At 38.7% G+C, this 17722-nt stretch overlaps 1 protein-coding gene across 1 annotated transcript in view; it reads right to left on the reverse strand.

Moving 5' to 3' along the window:
* TEKT5 (tektin 5) overlaps positions 1-17722 on the reverse strand; it is a 29628-nt gene that overhangs the window by 10184 nt on the left and 1722 nt on the right. The window contains 6 exon segments of the mRNA XM_086622474.1: positions 8726-8948; positions 12053-12123; positions 12125-12197; positions 13827-13885; positions 15524-15589; positions 15859-16203. Coding sequence (XP_086478600.1) covers positions 8726-8948; positions 12053-12123; positions 12125-12197; positions 13827-13885; positions 15524-15589; positions 15859-16203 — 837 coding nt within the window.

Here is a 17722-nt window from a genome sequence, read left to right on the forward strand (position 1 = left end):
ACAAGAATAAGCCTCAGTTCTGTTGTATTTCTCCTCCATTTTGCACTGTATCATGCTTTCAGATACTGTAGGACCAGCAATTTTAGAGTGCATCATCATTTAGGAGAACAAAATAAAATGTTATATTATTAATGTGGTTTTGCTAAACCTGGTCAAAATAACGATAAAACGGGTAGTTTGGGCCTTGTGCATGCTCGGGTTACCTCGTCTGAGAGAAGGATATATGTGCCTTTAACAGAGAGATGTCTTTAGAAAGAGACGGTGCCAGAGAAACAGCTATGGCTCATACAGCTGTTCTATAATACTGATTCTTGTCAGGAATTAGATTCTCTCCAGTCATTAATGAAATCTCCACCCAGTCACAGTAAGCTAAATTTGCCCTTACTTTACAGTCAAAGCAATGTGTTTCTCTCATGACTCTTCAAAGCCTGAAAATGCTTCTTTTCCAGACAAGCTGCAACATTTGTCCATCTCTGTTTCCTGCAAGACAGCCCTTTCCAAGAATAAGAAACAGTTTTATATTTATATAAAAAATAAAAAATATTTTATTTTGATTTTATTTTATTTATACTTATTTATTATGTTATATATTGTGTTATTTTTATTTGTATTTTATATAAAAATATATAAAGCGCTCCTGCCTTGAACTAAATCCTGTTTACTCTGCCTGCATGTAGATGGGTTTTGGAGGAGGGAGCAGTAATGGTAGCAACCACCTTAGTTTCTCACACGTCGCTTCTTTCTGATACAACATTTATCTGCTGTATCAATGCCAGCAAAGTCTCACACCCATTCGATCCAGGCTGCCTTTACGTAGCAGCTGTGTGAGAAGAAATTTCTGTTACTTTACTAATAGAGATGCTTGGATTCGTGATAAGCTGAATAAATCCTGATGTGCAGTGGCTGTCACCTGACTCTGATAACTCTACCTCCTCGCCCTTTTCATGTTCCCCTTAGGCTGATCCATGGAGTGGGCATTGCTGCTTGGCAGGTTGAGGAGCCCAGCCTCTCCTGTGTGGTTTCTCCCCTTGCCCGTAGCTCATACTCTGATGTAGTCTATTCAAGGCTTTATGATTTCATGAGATTAAGCAATAATTTTAGGAGAGGGAAATCTGGTTTTGTCTTCAAGTGAGTGCCTTAGCTTTCATTTCTAATTTTTCTTGGTTTGTAGGCAAAAGTCTATTCCTAGCTTAAATAACTATTCCCTCCTTTAAACAGGTTTTTCCAGGCAAGTTTGAGCTGCCTACACCAACCAGCACCAACCTCCCAGCCCCTTCTGAGTCACTCTTCATTAATCATCTGAAAACTTTATTTTTAAGTAGGTTCCAGTATTAAATGATAAGATTGACTGTATACCCACCCACCATGAACAGGCATGAAAAATTAAATAACTGAGATTTTAAGGCATAAAAATAGAAAAGGGAAAAAAGCAATCAACAAAAACATGTTAAAACGGTTACGTGAGGATACTTTGGGATCTGAGATGAAAGCCTTTGTGAGGCAAGTGCCACAGGGAAAGTACTCCCTCTGCTACACTCATGCTCCTTCCCACAGCTCACAACTCTGCTGCATCTCTCCTGCGTGATCCTCGCATGGGCACCTCCCATCATGTTTTAGTATTTCTGTATGTTTCTGTTCAGAGGAGCAGGCTGCATCCTTTTCAACAGCTGTTGGAGGGCTCCTTTCAGGACTTCTCAGATAGAAGTTTGAAACTATTTCGGAGGCTGGTAGGCAGTTCCTGGTTTTATTGCCACTGAAGTTTTCCTGTCTTTCATTCTATGTTTTATGCTAGTTATAAAATTAAGTAGGTTCATCCATTGAATTAGAAGAAAGTTGTGTACATGTAAAATGTATTCAATGTTTCCTTCTAGCCACCATATAAACATACTCAACAGTTGCTAAGACAGAAAAGGTTTTTTTCTTGAATTTATAAATAAACTTAGTAAAAATGTTGTGTGAAGGATGGAGATTCTGAGGCAGTAACATATTTAAGAAATGGAGTAACTTACTAAAACAAAATTCTGTAGGCTCTTCAGATACGGAGTAAAAATATACCAGGCAAAAAGGAAAGTGAGAGTTAATTTCCCTCATACATTGATGTAATATACTGTCTTTTCACACCCCAGGGGTAAAAAAACCTCACTGAGCTCTTTCTAAAAGCACACATTCTCTGTGAAATGAGGGAGAATACTCAGAATCATCGTTACTCATTTAGTGGAGTGGGTGGTGTGCTGGTTTTAGCTGGGATACAGCTAATTTTCTTTATAGTGGCCAGCATGGGGCTGTGTTCTGGATTTGTTCTGAAAACAGTGCTGATACCACAGGGGTGTGTTAGCGACTGCTGAGCAGTGCTTACACAGAGCCAAGACTCACCCCACCAGCGAGTAGGCTGGGGGTGCACAAGGAGCTGGGAGAGGACACAGTGGGGACAGCTGACCCCAACTGGCCAAAGGGATATTCCAGACCATATGACGTCATGCTCAGCATATAAAGCTGGGGGAAGAAGGAGGAAGTAAGGCAACATTCAGAATGATGATGTTTGTCTTTCCAAGTAGTGGTTGCGCATGATGGAGACCTGCTTTCCTGGAGATGCCTGCTATGGGAAGCAGTGAATTAATTCCTTGTTTTGTTTTGCTTGTGCGCACGGCTTTTGTTTCCCTATTAAACTGTCTTTATCTCAACCCATGAGTTTTTTCACTTTTACTGTTCTGATTCTCTCTCCCATCCCACCAGGGGGAAGTGAGCGAGCGGCTGTGTGGGGCTTAGTTGCCAGCTGGGGTTAAATCATGACAAGTGGTTATTTTTCCATGGTTTTACTAAACGTGTATCTGTTGTTCTAGCATCTTTGTGATCCCCGTACTCCTGGGTAGTGGAATAGCAAGGATGGTGCTGGACACTCTGCCTCTGGTCATAGAAACACTTCTGAGCACAGTACAGGTGTTGGAGCTGGCAGAGATAATCTACTATTTAGGTGTGGTATAAATACTGGACTATGTAAACATGTTACTTGATGTCTGTTCTGACCATTTCCCAGAGCTAATGTAGGTAAACATCCTGCCCTATTGGTAATTTCCAGGAGACTGAAGCCAAGGTAACTATGTTAATATTAACTTTATGGAAAAGAGATGCAAACATATTAACGAGGGGCTGCCACCATGATATGCATTTTCCTTGTTTTCCTAAAGATATGTGTACTTTTACACCAGATGTAAAATACACTGTAACGTCTCGGCATAAACTGAGTATTTCTTGAGTCACACTGGAAACATACCACATTCTTCTACACTGAACTGTATACGCTATATTTTCTGTTCACCAGGCTAAAAATCTGGTCCTAGAGCAGCTCTGAGAGCCATACATTGTGATTAGAATACAGAATATTTGAATCACCAAAGAACCATATGCTCTGTGAGCCCAGAGATGATGAAACACCGTGGAGCTGTAATACCTTCTTTGGTTTGTGATCTGACCCTTGCCAAATACCTGGTTAGGGCTTCTGGGCTTATGCCTCCAGCACCTCATATTTCCAGGGTTCTGCTCTCTCAATTCTGAATGAACCTCACATTGTTATGACCCAGATTAATCCCAGAATCAAGTAAGATAAATTAATCATAGACTTGTGCAGTCGGGACAGAAATGGAAATGTGATATTTTCAGTCCTATGGTCAGAACAAAGTCTTAGTTATGCACTAGGTCTGCACTGCCTGCAGGCCACTAGTCTATCCTGTAGAAATTCTTCTTTGTCAGCCAGTGCCTGTAGAGAGATCAGAGCTTTCAGGGAGGACAGTGATCCTGATTTTGAGTTCCTGGTGCAAATGAAGCCATGTATCTGTGGTAAGCTGTTGCAGTGACGCATTCCTTTGCTCTGAAATATAAGTGCTTATGTTTTCCATCTAGATTTGTCTGGCTTTTGTCTGGCCACTGATTCTTCTTTTGTTTTTTTTTGTCTACCCAGGCAAAAAGTCTTCTGATTCTTTTTTCTTCTGTATAAATACTTGTGTATTTAGCAAGTTCTCTGCCCCTACTCCAACTGTTATTTGGATAAGTTAAATAAAGCAGTGTCATCTAGTGCTACTAGCATCACTCTTTTCAGCCTGCTAAAGAGAAAGTTGAGGAACTCATTCTGTCAATTGCCTGCTTTCCAGTTCTTTAATCATTCTTGCAGCTGTGATGACTTCCACACATTGGACTTGCAGTAAGAAATGCTTCATACCACGCCCTTGCTCCCACATACTCAGTTTGATTGTCACTGTAAAGACGGCAAATTGTCTTAGTCCTCTAGAACAAAATCAAGCAAAAGTGGGCAGGAAATCATTCTCCATAGAAGATCTACAGTGAACTGGACAGGAACACACATAAAACAGGTTAAGGACAGTATTTCCCTTCTGCATTCAATAGTTTCCTATTCAAGATTATACAAAAGCAATCTAATCCTCTTTTACTATTCCCTTATGCAAATCACTTCCCGGACTTCTGATAGACTTTGGATTTGTCAGCCTTGCCAGCCAGCTTCCCTGAAAGAAGTGGCAGGCAGGAAAAGCCAAATAGCAGACAAAAAAAATCTGAAGTGAAGAGAACTCGGACAATTTCCTGAATTACATCAATGAAGTAACAGTGAGAGCAGACAGCAGCTGGACTGAGAATGCAGAAAAGCAAGTGAGAATCACTGACAACCAATGCCCTGTGGTGACTGCCTTTGTGCTGACTTGGTTACTTGATCTGAATTTGGAGCCTATTCAGTATCGAGATTCAGACCAAGCTCTGGATAGAATAAAGGGTAAAAATACATCTAATCCACCCCAAGACAAGACATCTGTAAGTTCCTAAACCATCTTTCTAACTAAACACAAATTGTTGTAGATTTATAGTAAAAGATGTGATAGGACAGGTGAATATATATTATAAAATGATAGCGTATGCATGTTTTCATCATGTGTGTGGTCTGGTGAATAGAAATTAAATGCATTTGGTCTTATTTGGACTGGTTTAGATATGAAAAAGAAGCAAAGACTGTGTGCCTAGCAGCTTGAATGTTGAAGTTTGAGAAAGTTATTTAAGGAGCAAAGATCTGTTTCTCAAACGCCTATCAGGAAAAATTCTTCGGTGCATCTCTTGGCTTACCGGACCTCCCCCCCCACATCAAACCATGACACCTGGATTGGAAAGTTTGTACAATTAAGGCAAACTAGTTGAAGTCTTTCCGAAGACTGCATTTTGTTCATGTGCTTCTAAATATGATGTGTGAATGCTCTATAGTGTGAACCTAGGTTAAATTCTATGACAGAACCTCAGTCAGTTACAACAGGAGAATTTGTGGAGTCTATTATTAAATTGGTTTTTGGTAACTCACGGTAAACGGTGCAGGAACATGTTGGAAACTGAGGTACAAGTCCACCGGCAGTACTAGAAGGAGACAAAATGCTTATAAAAACAGATGGACTGCTGTGCAGTTATTGCTCTGAGACTTGTGCAGTTTGTAACCTGAAATGGAGACATTGTCATTGATGGAGAAGGTCTTGGCAAAATTTCTGGCATAATGCTTGATAGGAGTAAAAACAGGATACCTTCATCACATGAATTCTGTATATCTTTTGGTATATAGAACACACGTCTAGATATCAAGGAAGACAATATCCTAGAATAAAACTAAATAGAAAAATAATGGATCACTGTTTTTCTTTCCATTTTTTTAATATGAGAAATACAAATTTGGTGGTACTTGGGAGGAGAAGGAAGCACTGGAATGACTGCTGGAGATTGTTCATACAGGGCAGCAGTCCAGTGAAGGGCTGCTGCAGACAACAGCACCTGGGAAAGGAGGTATATGATGCAATATGCACAAATGCCTACTAAGGGGAAAATCTTGGCTCTTTAGAAGTAACTGGTATAGCAAACTGCATATGGAATTCCTTAGCTTGCCTATGTAAATTCAGAACTAACGAAATATTGTTTCTTGCTGTATTTTTATTCCTGTTTGTTGTTTTCCAAACAATAAATGAATGGCACTCTGCTCATATAATCTCACATGTGATATAATGCTGTCATCAAGCAAGGGAAAGAAAGGCAGGAAGAGAAAGGCTCTTTACTATTTGAGTACAGCAATGCAAGAATGTTCCCTTAGATCGTTACCGGAGCAATGCCCATGTTCCTTTTGGTAGTGGATTTCCCCCAACAAGTTTGAAGCAGTGACATTCTTGCACAGAAAGTCAGGACTGTAAACATGGCCATAAATCCATTATACATATGGGCAATATAAACTAAATACGAAAAAAATTCAGGCCAGGAGAAACATTTTAAGTACATATGTGACAAATTCTCACCGTAGCACACAGCATAGTCACCACCACAACATCAGTGACAGACCCTAGCACAGTACACTGATCCCAGAGTTTAAGTCCAATTAGATGAGTTTTTACAAAAAGCTGAGTTTCAAAGGAAAACTAAATTTTTCCAGGGCCGATAGATGAAATCTACAATGTGAGACAGACTGTTCCACTTGATGCTCTGTGTTTCTAAAGAGCATTCAGTGGACCACGAGCTGAGGCATTAGGCATTTGGTTTGCAATTTTAACCAGCCGATCTTTTATGTGCAAGCAATATAAACAGAAAAAAATGTGCCACTTAAACATAGGATCATTTTTAGATCATCACCATATCTATACTATTTACTCTTTTATGTATTTTTTTTATTCTTCCCTTTTTCAGGCTGCTGATTCTAGAAACAAATGGTCGCAGGAGGTTCCTTGTAGGTGTCTGGAAGAGATTTTGCTGGTTTACAAATCAGAACAGTATTTTTTCATTCCAAAATGGGCTCCAGACCTCATTGACTTAATAGCTTTTCCTGGTTCCAAGATAGCAAATCTTTTCAATGCTTGTTTTCCTTTCATTTTATGGAGTTAAGCTGGTTAGGTAGGAAAATAATTTCATGGAGAGAAGGATGTCTCAGAGTGGCATTCATTGCTTAAGAAGTCAGTACAAAAACAGCCTTTGAAAGATTTACTGATTTTTTTTTATTATTATTTTTTAAACACAAAAAAAAAGAAATCGTGGCACCCATTGTCTATTTGCTATTAGATGTTAAGGGAACAGGAACTGTAGTAGCTGCATTTGACTATAAGCACATCACAATGGAAAAACAGAAGTGTGTGAGAATTTGAGACACCCATTGGCTGTCTTATTTAAAGCTTGTCCTAGCAATATTTTTTTCTCCAATTATTACAGGCTATACTGCAAGCCTGGGGAAAGAAGAAAGGGTACTCTGTTATGCTTGCCTATAGATAACTGTTAAATGAGCACTCACTCCTTACTTCTGCCCTCGCTTGCTGCCTCTTCCCTCTTGTCTTTTTGAGGTATGGTCATGAGCAAGAGAATTAACAGAACTTCCACCATATAACTTCACCCTTGTCTTAACCAGCAATGTTTTTGCTCAGTTAACCCTGTTGTAGTTTCCTTTCCTTTGACAGCACTGACTAGCCTCAATTGCTCCTCACCAGCATATGCGGTTTTCTTCCGCTCTAGCATTTTATTATTCTGATGTAACTACATTATTATGGAGTTATGTGATGAGTAAAGTATCTCTGCTATGTATGTGCTAACTAGTAACTCAGCAGAAACAGCAGCATTAGTTCATAGAGTGCAATCTTATTCAATTTTATCCAAATTATTTATTTATATTACTTACGGCAAATAGAATGGCAAGAAAATTCTATTGGTTCCTAGTGTGCATTGAAACAAAGGAGTGAATATTTTCCTTTCTAGGAGAAAGAGTCTTAATGGAAGAACCTACTGAATTCTGACTGAAGTCATATGAAAGTAGCACAGTAAGTCTTGATAGTTTAGCAAGACTTCATCTGTCAGTACAAAGGCAGCACCTCTTGTTAACTTCAGAATATATGTTTCAAAATTCAACCAATCCACTTCCAACACATTACTTATTTCAGTGAAAACTTACTGAAAAGGCAATATAGGTAGAGATTAATATAGCTGTGTCTCCTGTGCCATTTCTGCTTTGTATAATATACAAACAAAGGCAGAACAAATGTTTGAAAAATTCAGTCTTACTCACTCAGAAATATCAGGCTGTTTATGATGACAAGCCAAAATTCAGGTTAAAGATGTGGAAATATATTTATCAAAAAGGAAAGGAAAACTTGGAACTTAGGTGTCAAAGGCAGACTAATGATATTCGGTATGTAAATACTTTTAAATTTTAGTCAATTTAAGGCTCTTCCCTTGCTGCTGCAAAATGAAAGTGCAAAAATTTAAAAGTCGTCATCTTCCTCTAAAACAGATAAACGTGCTGCTGTTTGTGGCCCTGTTTATTTGCACGCTTTCAGAAGTTAGCTCACTGTTTAAAAAGGAAAAAGCAAAAAGTAATTAATGTATTATTTCTGTATCAGGAAACAGTCAGGGAATATCATCAATAAATATAAAATAGAAAAAAAATACCATCTAAGATATCTTTCCCCAGTTTAAACATAGAAGTTGCAAATTAACATAATCAGGGTGTGATTATGGACAGATGTTGCGTGGTTCCTTGCAAAACCTTGTCAGTCTGCCTTTGAGTGAGCTCTGCTCAGGGCGTGTGTGACTCAAATGCACCGTTTGAGGACAGGTAATACAGGTATATCTTTTAAGAACGTGCTTGTAAACAGTGGAGAAGATTTCTATGCCTTTTGGGTACAATTAAGTTAATATGCAGCTGCCAACTCTTAGTGAATCTTACCTTGGCCAGTTGTGCTTGGAGTTTGTTCTTTGCATCACCTACTTCAGCAATTGGATTATTAAAGGCCAGGTTGGAACTGATGAAATTATTCCATGTCTCCTCAGGTGTGCTCTCCAGTCCAACCTCTGCATCCTCTTGGAGCTTGATAGAGTTGGCCCTGGCATGTTGAAAGCACCTGATATTGTCTTCACTGAATTTAGCCCATGTTGCAGGAACTGAAACACTAGTAGGAAATTCAAAGTAAGAAGAAAACAAAAGATAAAAGTATAGGTGAGCTATATTTTTTTTCAGTGATAATTACACTCAGTTATACTGAGGCTAATTGTTCATCCTTCAAACTGTGCAATCACATACCTCACATGATTCCATTGGTTTCATACCCACTTCTTTTTCCTTTTTTCCTGTATAAACCAAAGATTCGGCAACACCAAGTGAAGATTTTGGAGAGCTGTTGCTTCAACAGAATTTTTATGGTTTGCCTGGATATTGTAGCTGCTAACTAAAGGTCTTAGTGGCCCTGGCATCAACTCCAAAGTAGGTAGGTTTATATTTTGCTGTATAAAGAATGACCTTTTCTTGCATACTTTTTGTTTATTGATGCTTAAAAATAGTTTTTCAGGATCACATATGAATGTCAGCAACACAGTTTCTTCCTGTCTTTAACAGATTAGGTGATGGGCTGAGTTCATACAAGCTGAAGTGTGACGCGTTTCTCTGTGTCAAGGTTCAGAGCGTTCATGGCCTCAGTGGATTTGTAGATTATTTAGCACGATCTCCTGTGCATTGCACACCATCAAATTAGATTCAAATACCATCTACCTTTGTGAACCTAGTTTAGGGAAAAAAAAAAAAAAAAAGAAAGAAACCAAAGAAGAAGGATTGTTACATAGCTCTTCACACAGCTCTGGTCTGCCACCAGAGCAGACCTACCTCATGAGATATGTATGGCCTATATAATAAATCATGTGGCTCTGACATCCTAGTAGCCTTCATCATTAGAAGGAACGATAGCAGGAAAATGGATAAGGCGCTGACCTAGGAGTACTCAGAACTGGAATTTTCTCCCAGCCTCAACATTGTACTTCTGTGTCATTTGGATAAATGTCTCCATTCTCTTACTACTTTATGTATTAAAATGAACACCTCTGCTTTAACTTACACAGCTGTTACAGTTAAATTTACTAACATCTATGAGACAAGCAGAAACAACTCTGCTATGGGAAAGCCTATAAATATACAGAGAAAGACTGAATATAGGGCTCCTGCACTGAGAAATGCCAACCAGGAATGTTCCTGCTGCAATGTCTTGTATGTAAACAAACACGGGATGCTTGGGTTTGTGTCCAAGCTTCACAGATGGCCTTTGTTATCATGATTAACATAATTATGATTATAAATCCCAGACTCAAGTCTTCCCAGACCAGGAATCTGAGGGGCTCTAAACCTGCAGGCTGGGCCCCAGCTTGAAAGCTAGTGCAGCATAAGCTACAGTCTTTGGAGTTAAATTCACCACCTTCTTCAATGCATGGCTTAGCCCACTAGGTCACTTTTCCCTTCACCCAGAAATATTCACTATATTTTATGAAAAGGTACAGATATTTCATTCGCCAAACTGAAACTCTGAGACAAACTTATGCCTGTGTTTAGACTTCTTTCTCCACACAAAACTTCCTTCTAAGAATCATGCCTGTATGTTAAACTCTGCAGGGACAGGTCACTATTTATTGAGTTTCACATTTACTTTAGATTTTAAGTGAACCACTGAGAATAAATATTAAGGGATGCAAAAATAAAATTTGATTTTGTCAGTGCTTGTTAGGGGCTTTTTTTTTCAGTTGTTCATAGGGTATTTCTCTCTCTCCAAACCAAAGTACTGATCTTCCTTAATGAACTGAAATTCTTCACTTATTTAGACAGTTTCAGGTAACCAACATGATACTATGGTGAAGTGCATAAATCAATGCACTAAACCTGAGCTGACATTACAGCTACTGATCCAGACAATCTCAGTGTACTTTCTGCAGGGTATTTGGTATTGGGTTTTTTTTTCCGTCTGTGCTCTGATGATTATATTCATATTCTCATCAGAAAATTAAGTTTCCAAGTAGGTTTCCATCTTGACTATTTGAAATACTTAATCTATTCTTTAACATTGCTTTTCCAGATTGTAATTTATCCAGCTGGCTCTGTTGAGGCAGAAAACACCTGCTGTTTTCCTGAGTGCTGCAGGTATGTCTCAGTCTGCCAAATGGTTTCAGGAAAATGTTAATGAAAAATAGCATTTCTTTGGATAATGATTGGTGAGAAAGGAAAAGGGCTGTAAAACTTATCCACATAAATCTGCTTTTCACTAGAGCTGACAAGAATAATTTTATTCATTGCTAATCCTAAAAGTAGGTAGTGTTACTAGAGTCAGCAGAATGCCTGCCAAGTTTCCTTTGGATATGCCCTCATTTCAGTAGTGAATGAGGTGATCTTTTAATGAAAAGCAGAACATAAGTAAACAAATAATACTGATTTTTTTTTTCTCCTTCCAACAAGACAGAGTTGTTGTCGTTTGAGATTGTAGAGTACATTCACCATTCAACTACTGCTTTGTTAAAAGAGTGATAAGGGAACTAACAAGTCATTAGCACAAGAACACTGCCCTCTGTTGCAAGCTGCTGCTCTTCTGCTATTGCTTTTGGATTGGATGCAGGTCTTGATGAGGCCACCACTAATAAACAGTTTTAAAACTATATACAATTGGGACATTTTAGTTCAGTCTGTAATGCTAAAGCTGTGCCAAATCTTTTTGATCATCCTGTTTATTACATATCTCTGCATAGGTTGATGGCCTAATTTCCAAATAACCCAAGCTATTTTTACAGAAAACATATATAGTCCTTGGTGTACACGTGCCTGCTGTTTGCCACATTGCACTTAGCTGCACACCTTAGCTGAACTTTGACTGGATTGGATGTGGTGTTGAAACCTGAAGGCCACAGAAGAGTGTAAATCAAAAGCAGAGGGAGATAGACACACAAAGGAGTTTGAGGGCGAGGAGTCAGCTGCAACACACTTGTAAACCATGGTCCTCTCTGAAATACACAGCTCACTGCACATCAGTGCTGTAGGTGCTGCAGGCTGCCAGCTTCTGCCTGGCTCCCAACAATAGCAGCTATTAGGAGGCATGGAATAATTGAGGATGTTTTTCCTTTTCACACCAAGGAAAAACAGGGTCATATGGAGAGAGAAGCCACTTCTATATCGCTTCTCACAGAGAAGGCTAGGACTTGTGCTGTACAGCAGGGAGCACGGAAAGAGAAGGCTACAACGGCCACTCATGTCCCATCTGCTTTCTCCACTCCATGGTAAAAGTTGATGCTGTCCGATGTGTTCCTCAGGGTAAAGCACCTCCTCATCAATAAAATGGGCTGAGTTTTTGTCAGAAAGATCTTGCTCCAGGGCATGCTGTGCATCTCTGGTGATGCTGTGAAGGGAAAGATTTACCTTAATCTGAACCACCTTTAATGCTGTTGTGCTAAATAATTGATTGCTTTCATTAGCTTCCTACAGTGCTTCATTTTGCAGTTTGTTGGCATTTACAGTGGCTTGGAAATGCTTGGTGCTGTAATTTAGCTAGAGGGAGCTGCTGTACCATTCATCTCTTCTAGCCTCCAGTGAGAATTCCCCAAAGAATTGTGTTTAACTCACTGCATTTAATAATGTTTGTCATTTTGATGACAGACAACCACAAGAGTGAAAAACAACAAGCAGATGTTGTGTGGTGTGGAGGAAAGCCTCAGAGCAAAAGGGAGGAGGTTTTCAGAGATAACCTTCATGCCAGCACAGCTGTAGGTGAGAAAGAAAAGGGCAGACCTGAGTTGTGGTTTCCCATTTCTCCTGATTTGGGGGACAAATTTACTTAGCGTAATTCAAATTGTACATCACTGGAAAATCAGTTTATTTCTGCTCATCTTGATCACAAGGAGGGGAAAGGGGGGGAAGGCCTGGCAGAACTTGGGCTCAAATGAGAGTAATATGGATGAAGAAAGAATCAAAGTCTTGCTCTCCAGTGCATCAGGAAGACAGCAGGCTTACTGACATTTTTTACAAATATTTGTTTCTGCGATGTACTTGTCAATTGGCGTTACTATCAATCTGCCTGAAGTGGTGACAGAACTGAGTCAAAGGTAACCAGAAATGCCAGCCTAAGAGCTCGATAGAGTGCGTGCCACCAGACAGGAACCTAGCTTTTATCTGATCATACACCAACTATATTACAGTAGCGGGATGAACCACAGAAATGCATCTAACCTGACTCATGCAAGTCCTGAGTGCCATTCATAAGAACAATCGTTTGTCAAATCTGCTTATACCTTTTTCTCCTATAATGTAATAATCAAGTACCGTACAATTTTATCTCCCTTGTGTGCGAGTACTTGAACTGTTTCTTTTGAGAATCATGTCATGTCATATAAACATGACTTTTAAGATTTCTGTCAATTCTATGTAGTTAACAGAATGCTGTATTCAGAATAGTTCTACGTAATTAAATAATAATTTAAGTATTATTTTCATTTACTAGAATATTTGTGTACTTTCAAAGAAATAAAATACATTCTAAAGCCTCCCATTACAAAAAATATATATAAATATGCATAAGAATAATTGTCCATTTCATAACTCATCTCATACCTTAGGATATGCTTAGATTCCTGTTTCTTTTGTCAATAATAAATTTCCTTTGAATTTAGTTTTGTAATTAAAAATAAATATTGCCTTTGAACTTTACTCCAGTGTGCCACATAGCAACATCGGCACAACTAAGCTATAATTTTGTGTCCCTAATTTTAATGAAGGATTTCAGATTAAACATGACTTTATAAAATGAGTCACAGTCATCTTTAAATAGTAAGTATTACTTTTTGGTGGTTTTACATACCAATTCTGCTACTGGTAAGAATTACAAGTGGAAGGCAATGAGCATCGAACAAGCTAAGTCTCTGCTTTTACCTTTGCTGTTTTGAATTTGTCTTTAGGTACTAGCTAACACTGCATTCAGCTTTCCTATCTTTAAAACAGGAATTAAATGTAAAGTCTTATCCCAACTGTTGACTGATTTTTCTGTGCAAGTTTTGTCAATGTTTCTTGACAGTCCTTGAGTATACCAACCTCCTACAGTGGAAAACATACAGTGTCAGTGCTTTCATCAAACTTTGTTTTTGTGAATTTACCCTTTTTATTCTGCATTCCAGATGTTGCAACCATCTCACATATCTCAAATGCAATGTAGAGCAAGAAACAATGTGTTTTGGTCCCTTGCTTCCTCAGTGCTACAGAGTTGTATCTTTTGGCTTGGTTCGTATGGGTTTTTATGTTATATCACACATCTTAGTAGATTCCATGGGATGGAGTCATTCTAATAAACATAAAGTCAAATTTTGCTTGGCTTAAGTATAGTGAAGGTCCTTGAAATATGAACCTTAATTCATTAAACTACCCTGTGTAACTACTACATTTTTCTAGTAGAATACAAATGTTTTCCTAATACTGGAGTAAATTGAAAATACATCCGATTTCAGAAACAGGCTCCCTAAGGAACTATACTGTAATATTCTTCAAAACTGTAAGTATTAGTCAAAGAAGTTCAAAGCCAGGTTCCACTCAGCTTAAAATAAATAAAAAATACTGAAACCAACCATACTGAAAACTATGCAAACGTGGTAACTGCAGTCCCTCAAACAATGTTATTGTGTTCCAGCCCCTTTTCTTTTCAAAAACTCTGTTTTAGCCCAACATACCCTCTTACTTTAGTGTGTACAGTTTTGTGAATTTTGCAACGGGGAATAAAGTGTTTCAAATTATTTGGAAGCCATTAAGACAGCCCAAATTTAAAAATACAGGCTTTATATCTTGTGCAGTATTTGTAGGAGTGACGGCAACTTTAGAACTGGCTTTCCTGTTACTACAGAACGAGCCTTTGTTGTCCCTCATTGTCACTGTCCAGCTTGCTCCCTAGTCAGAGCGGTGCTTGGGGCAAATAGCCTTTATTTTTCATTTTGAAAAACAAGATTTTCATCCATTCATGTTGAGCATTTAGCAATATTTCATCCTACCCTGGATTCTCATGCTAAATTAACTGCTGAAATACTTAAGCTAATATATATTAGCTCCTTGATTCTTCAGTAAAACTCCAAGTTGCAGGCTGTAGGCTCTGAACAAGCATCTCGGTTACCTAAGTGGTCTGCACATACTTCTGTGTCCAGAAAGCGCTTGAAGCAATGCCATTGTCCCATAATGTTCTTTCCTGGTGTTTTATTCTCATACACGTCTGATATAACTTCTTTCAAATATGTTAGCAAAATGTTATTTCATTACATTTTAATGTAAAAAAATTTAGCAATCACTACTATTCATTTCATTTCTTTGTTCAGTAACACTCTATATATAGCAAAGCAGTAAACCAGCGTTCTGTATTGTAAGCCCTAAGAACTTCTGACTTTTTATAGACCATAGCCTAGAAAACAATCTTGAGAAATGTTTCTACCTTGTTTTATAATATTAGGAAAGATAGAACTGGACAAGACCTCACAAGGATGCTAGGCTATTCCTTTTTCTCCAGGAAGGATGAATAGAACATTAACCATCCCCAATATCTATAGTTTTTACCAGATTTCTTCCTCTTTTCCCCCTCTCAGTCTTCCAAATAAAAGAAGGGAAGAAATTATTGCAATGTTTTTACCTTGATAAATATTTAGTTAGATTTTTGTTATTTCCACAGTTTGAAAAATAAACCAGTAAGTCTGATCTTACCTTTATGAGGTTCTTTTCCACATCATTATAAACTAAGTCTATACCCTGCCACTTCTTACAGGCCATCTTCAGCTCTCCTGTAAGGTACTGAGCTGACTGGCCAGTGCCTGAGGGAAACTCAGCCTCCTGGAACCTCAAGCAGAAAGGAAGGATAAGAGGGCATAGAAATGTCTTGATAGGTTCCTTTATTGAATGGTGGCCAGGTTTCCTTCTTACTGAGGAGGTACTTACTTTCAGCAAGCTCTGTGTTGATGATAACAGTAAAAGTCATAATATTATACAACAGAGATAAAGACATTTTCATTACCCGTTCCACAGTACAGTCATGAAATAACTAGCTATGTCAAACCTAACTTCAGTGGTCCTTGCATTTCATCTGCAGCACATTGAAGATGCTGCTTTGCTGTTTCCAAGGCCTGGGTCTCTTTCAGCAAACGCCCTAGCTCATAGATAAGCTCAGATCTCCAGAAATCAATGTTGGAGATCCTCTCTCCCAGGTTTCTTCTACTGTCTTCTTGCATCTGGTAAGTCAATTGATCCTTATCTTGCATCAGTCTCATTGAATCAGTGCTCAGTCTACCAGCAGAGTACCTGGTGGCTTTAGAGTCTTTCAGCTGAACCATGTTCATATGGTGCCAGTCACGAGTGTCGCAGCGGTTTGGATGGGTCTGTAGGTTTACCTTGAGTGAAATGAAACAAAATTTTGCTTCAGAGTGGTTCATGTGTATCAGTTAGTGGCTGCAGGGAAATGCAGCAGCAGCGACAAGCCTTCTGAACCAAAACACAGGCTCTGGGAGTCATCTCTTAGGATTGTCTAGTGATGTCTGCAGATGGTTTGGTCTAAAAGGACCAAAAAAAAAAAAATCTTGGTCTTTGCTCTTTCCCTCATCTATATTCATCTTCCACAAAGAGATGGGAGAGACCTTCTGATGATGATTTTTCTCCAGTCTAAAAGGTTGAGTAAATTCTCAGTTAATTTATTTTTCTAATTTTTCCTTTCAGCTGTATGACATGTCTGGCAAAAAACTGTTTCTGAAATCCAGTGCTCTAAAATTGCATTGTGACCCATCTTCTGCGCCAAGAATTTTGAACGTCAATAGCTGTTTGTAATTAGGCACTGGATTTCACTATCTAAATCAGCACAGATTTCTTCTAGGATGAATGCAAGGCAATTGTGATTGTTTCTTCTTCTCCAGGTATATAACTATGAAACAGCTTGTTAACCTTTTTTTCAACCTGGGGAAATAAAACATACACGTGTATATACGCAGTACATTACAGCATATCTTGTCTCAGAAAGCCAGCATGACATTACACCCCAGGTAAAAAAAGTAGATGTAATTTTAAATAAATGGTCATAGCAAGTTAAATTTATCTTCTCATGATGTTTAAAATATATACAAATGTAAGTGCTAACTGTAGGGAGGTGAGGCAGGGGCCATGGAGTCACACAGCATGGACAGGCACCAGACTGGGATGTATAAACAGGATAAGATTGATACTGCAGATGCTCACACACACAAACAACTTTCCTCTTGCAGTAACTGATGTTACTAATTCTCAGCAGCTGCCCAGGAGGGCAAAGTGCATGAGAGATTGCAAGAGTGCTGGCAGAGCCCGCTGCCGAGTTCAGCCCGACTCAAACACTCTAAAGCTTGTTTTTTGCCCAGATACCCCTGCACCAAGAGCTCTTGCTGGCTCGGAGAAAGGAGGGTGCTGAGGAAGAGATTTACTTTTCTTTTTTTGGTGCTTTTTGTAGGGAATGTTCTATATAAGCTCGGGAACAGCAAATGATCTGTAGGCCCCAAAAGAAAAATATTTGAACACGTACCTCAGTTTAAAATGTGGAGAGCCCTGCTGACATCAGTGAATTTAATCCGTGTGTTTGAAGGGAAGCACAGCCCTGAAGTGCTGTACCGAGCGGTGGTCTAAAACTGAGCCAAATTTTTCATAGGGAAGGTACAGTATAAATTTCTTAGATACATCTTACTGGCCAGTTCCTCCCACCTCAGACATTTGAATTTGCTTAAACTTTTGGATCTACTTCCACATAACGTTTTTTTCATTAGCTTCTCAGAGAATTACAGAGCAATAAGTACAGAAGTTGTACAAGTATCAGGTGGTGATGAGCACTGACCTGAGGTAAATATACTTGAAATGGAAAATGGGCAATAGCCTATTTATTAATGATCAAAAAAC

The sequence above is a fragment of the Tauraco erythrolophus genome, chromosome 17, assembly GCF_009769465.1.
Source record: "Tauraco erythrolophus isolate bTauEry1 chromosome 17, bTauEry1.pri, whole genome shotgun sequence".
NCBI lineage: Eukaryota > Metazoa > Chordata > Aves > Musophagiformes > Musophagidae > Tauraco > Tauraco erythrolophus.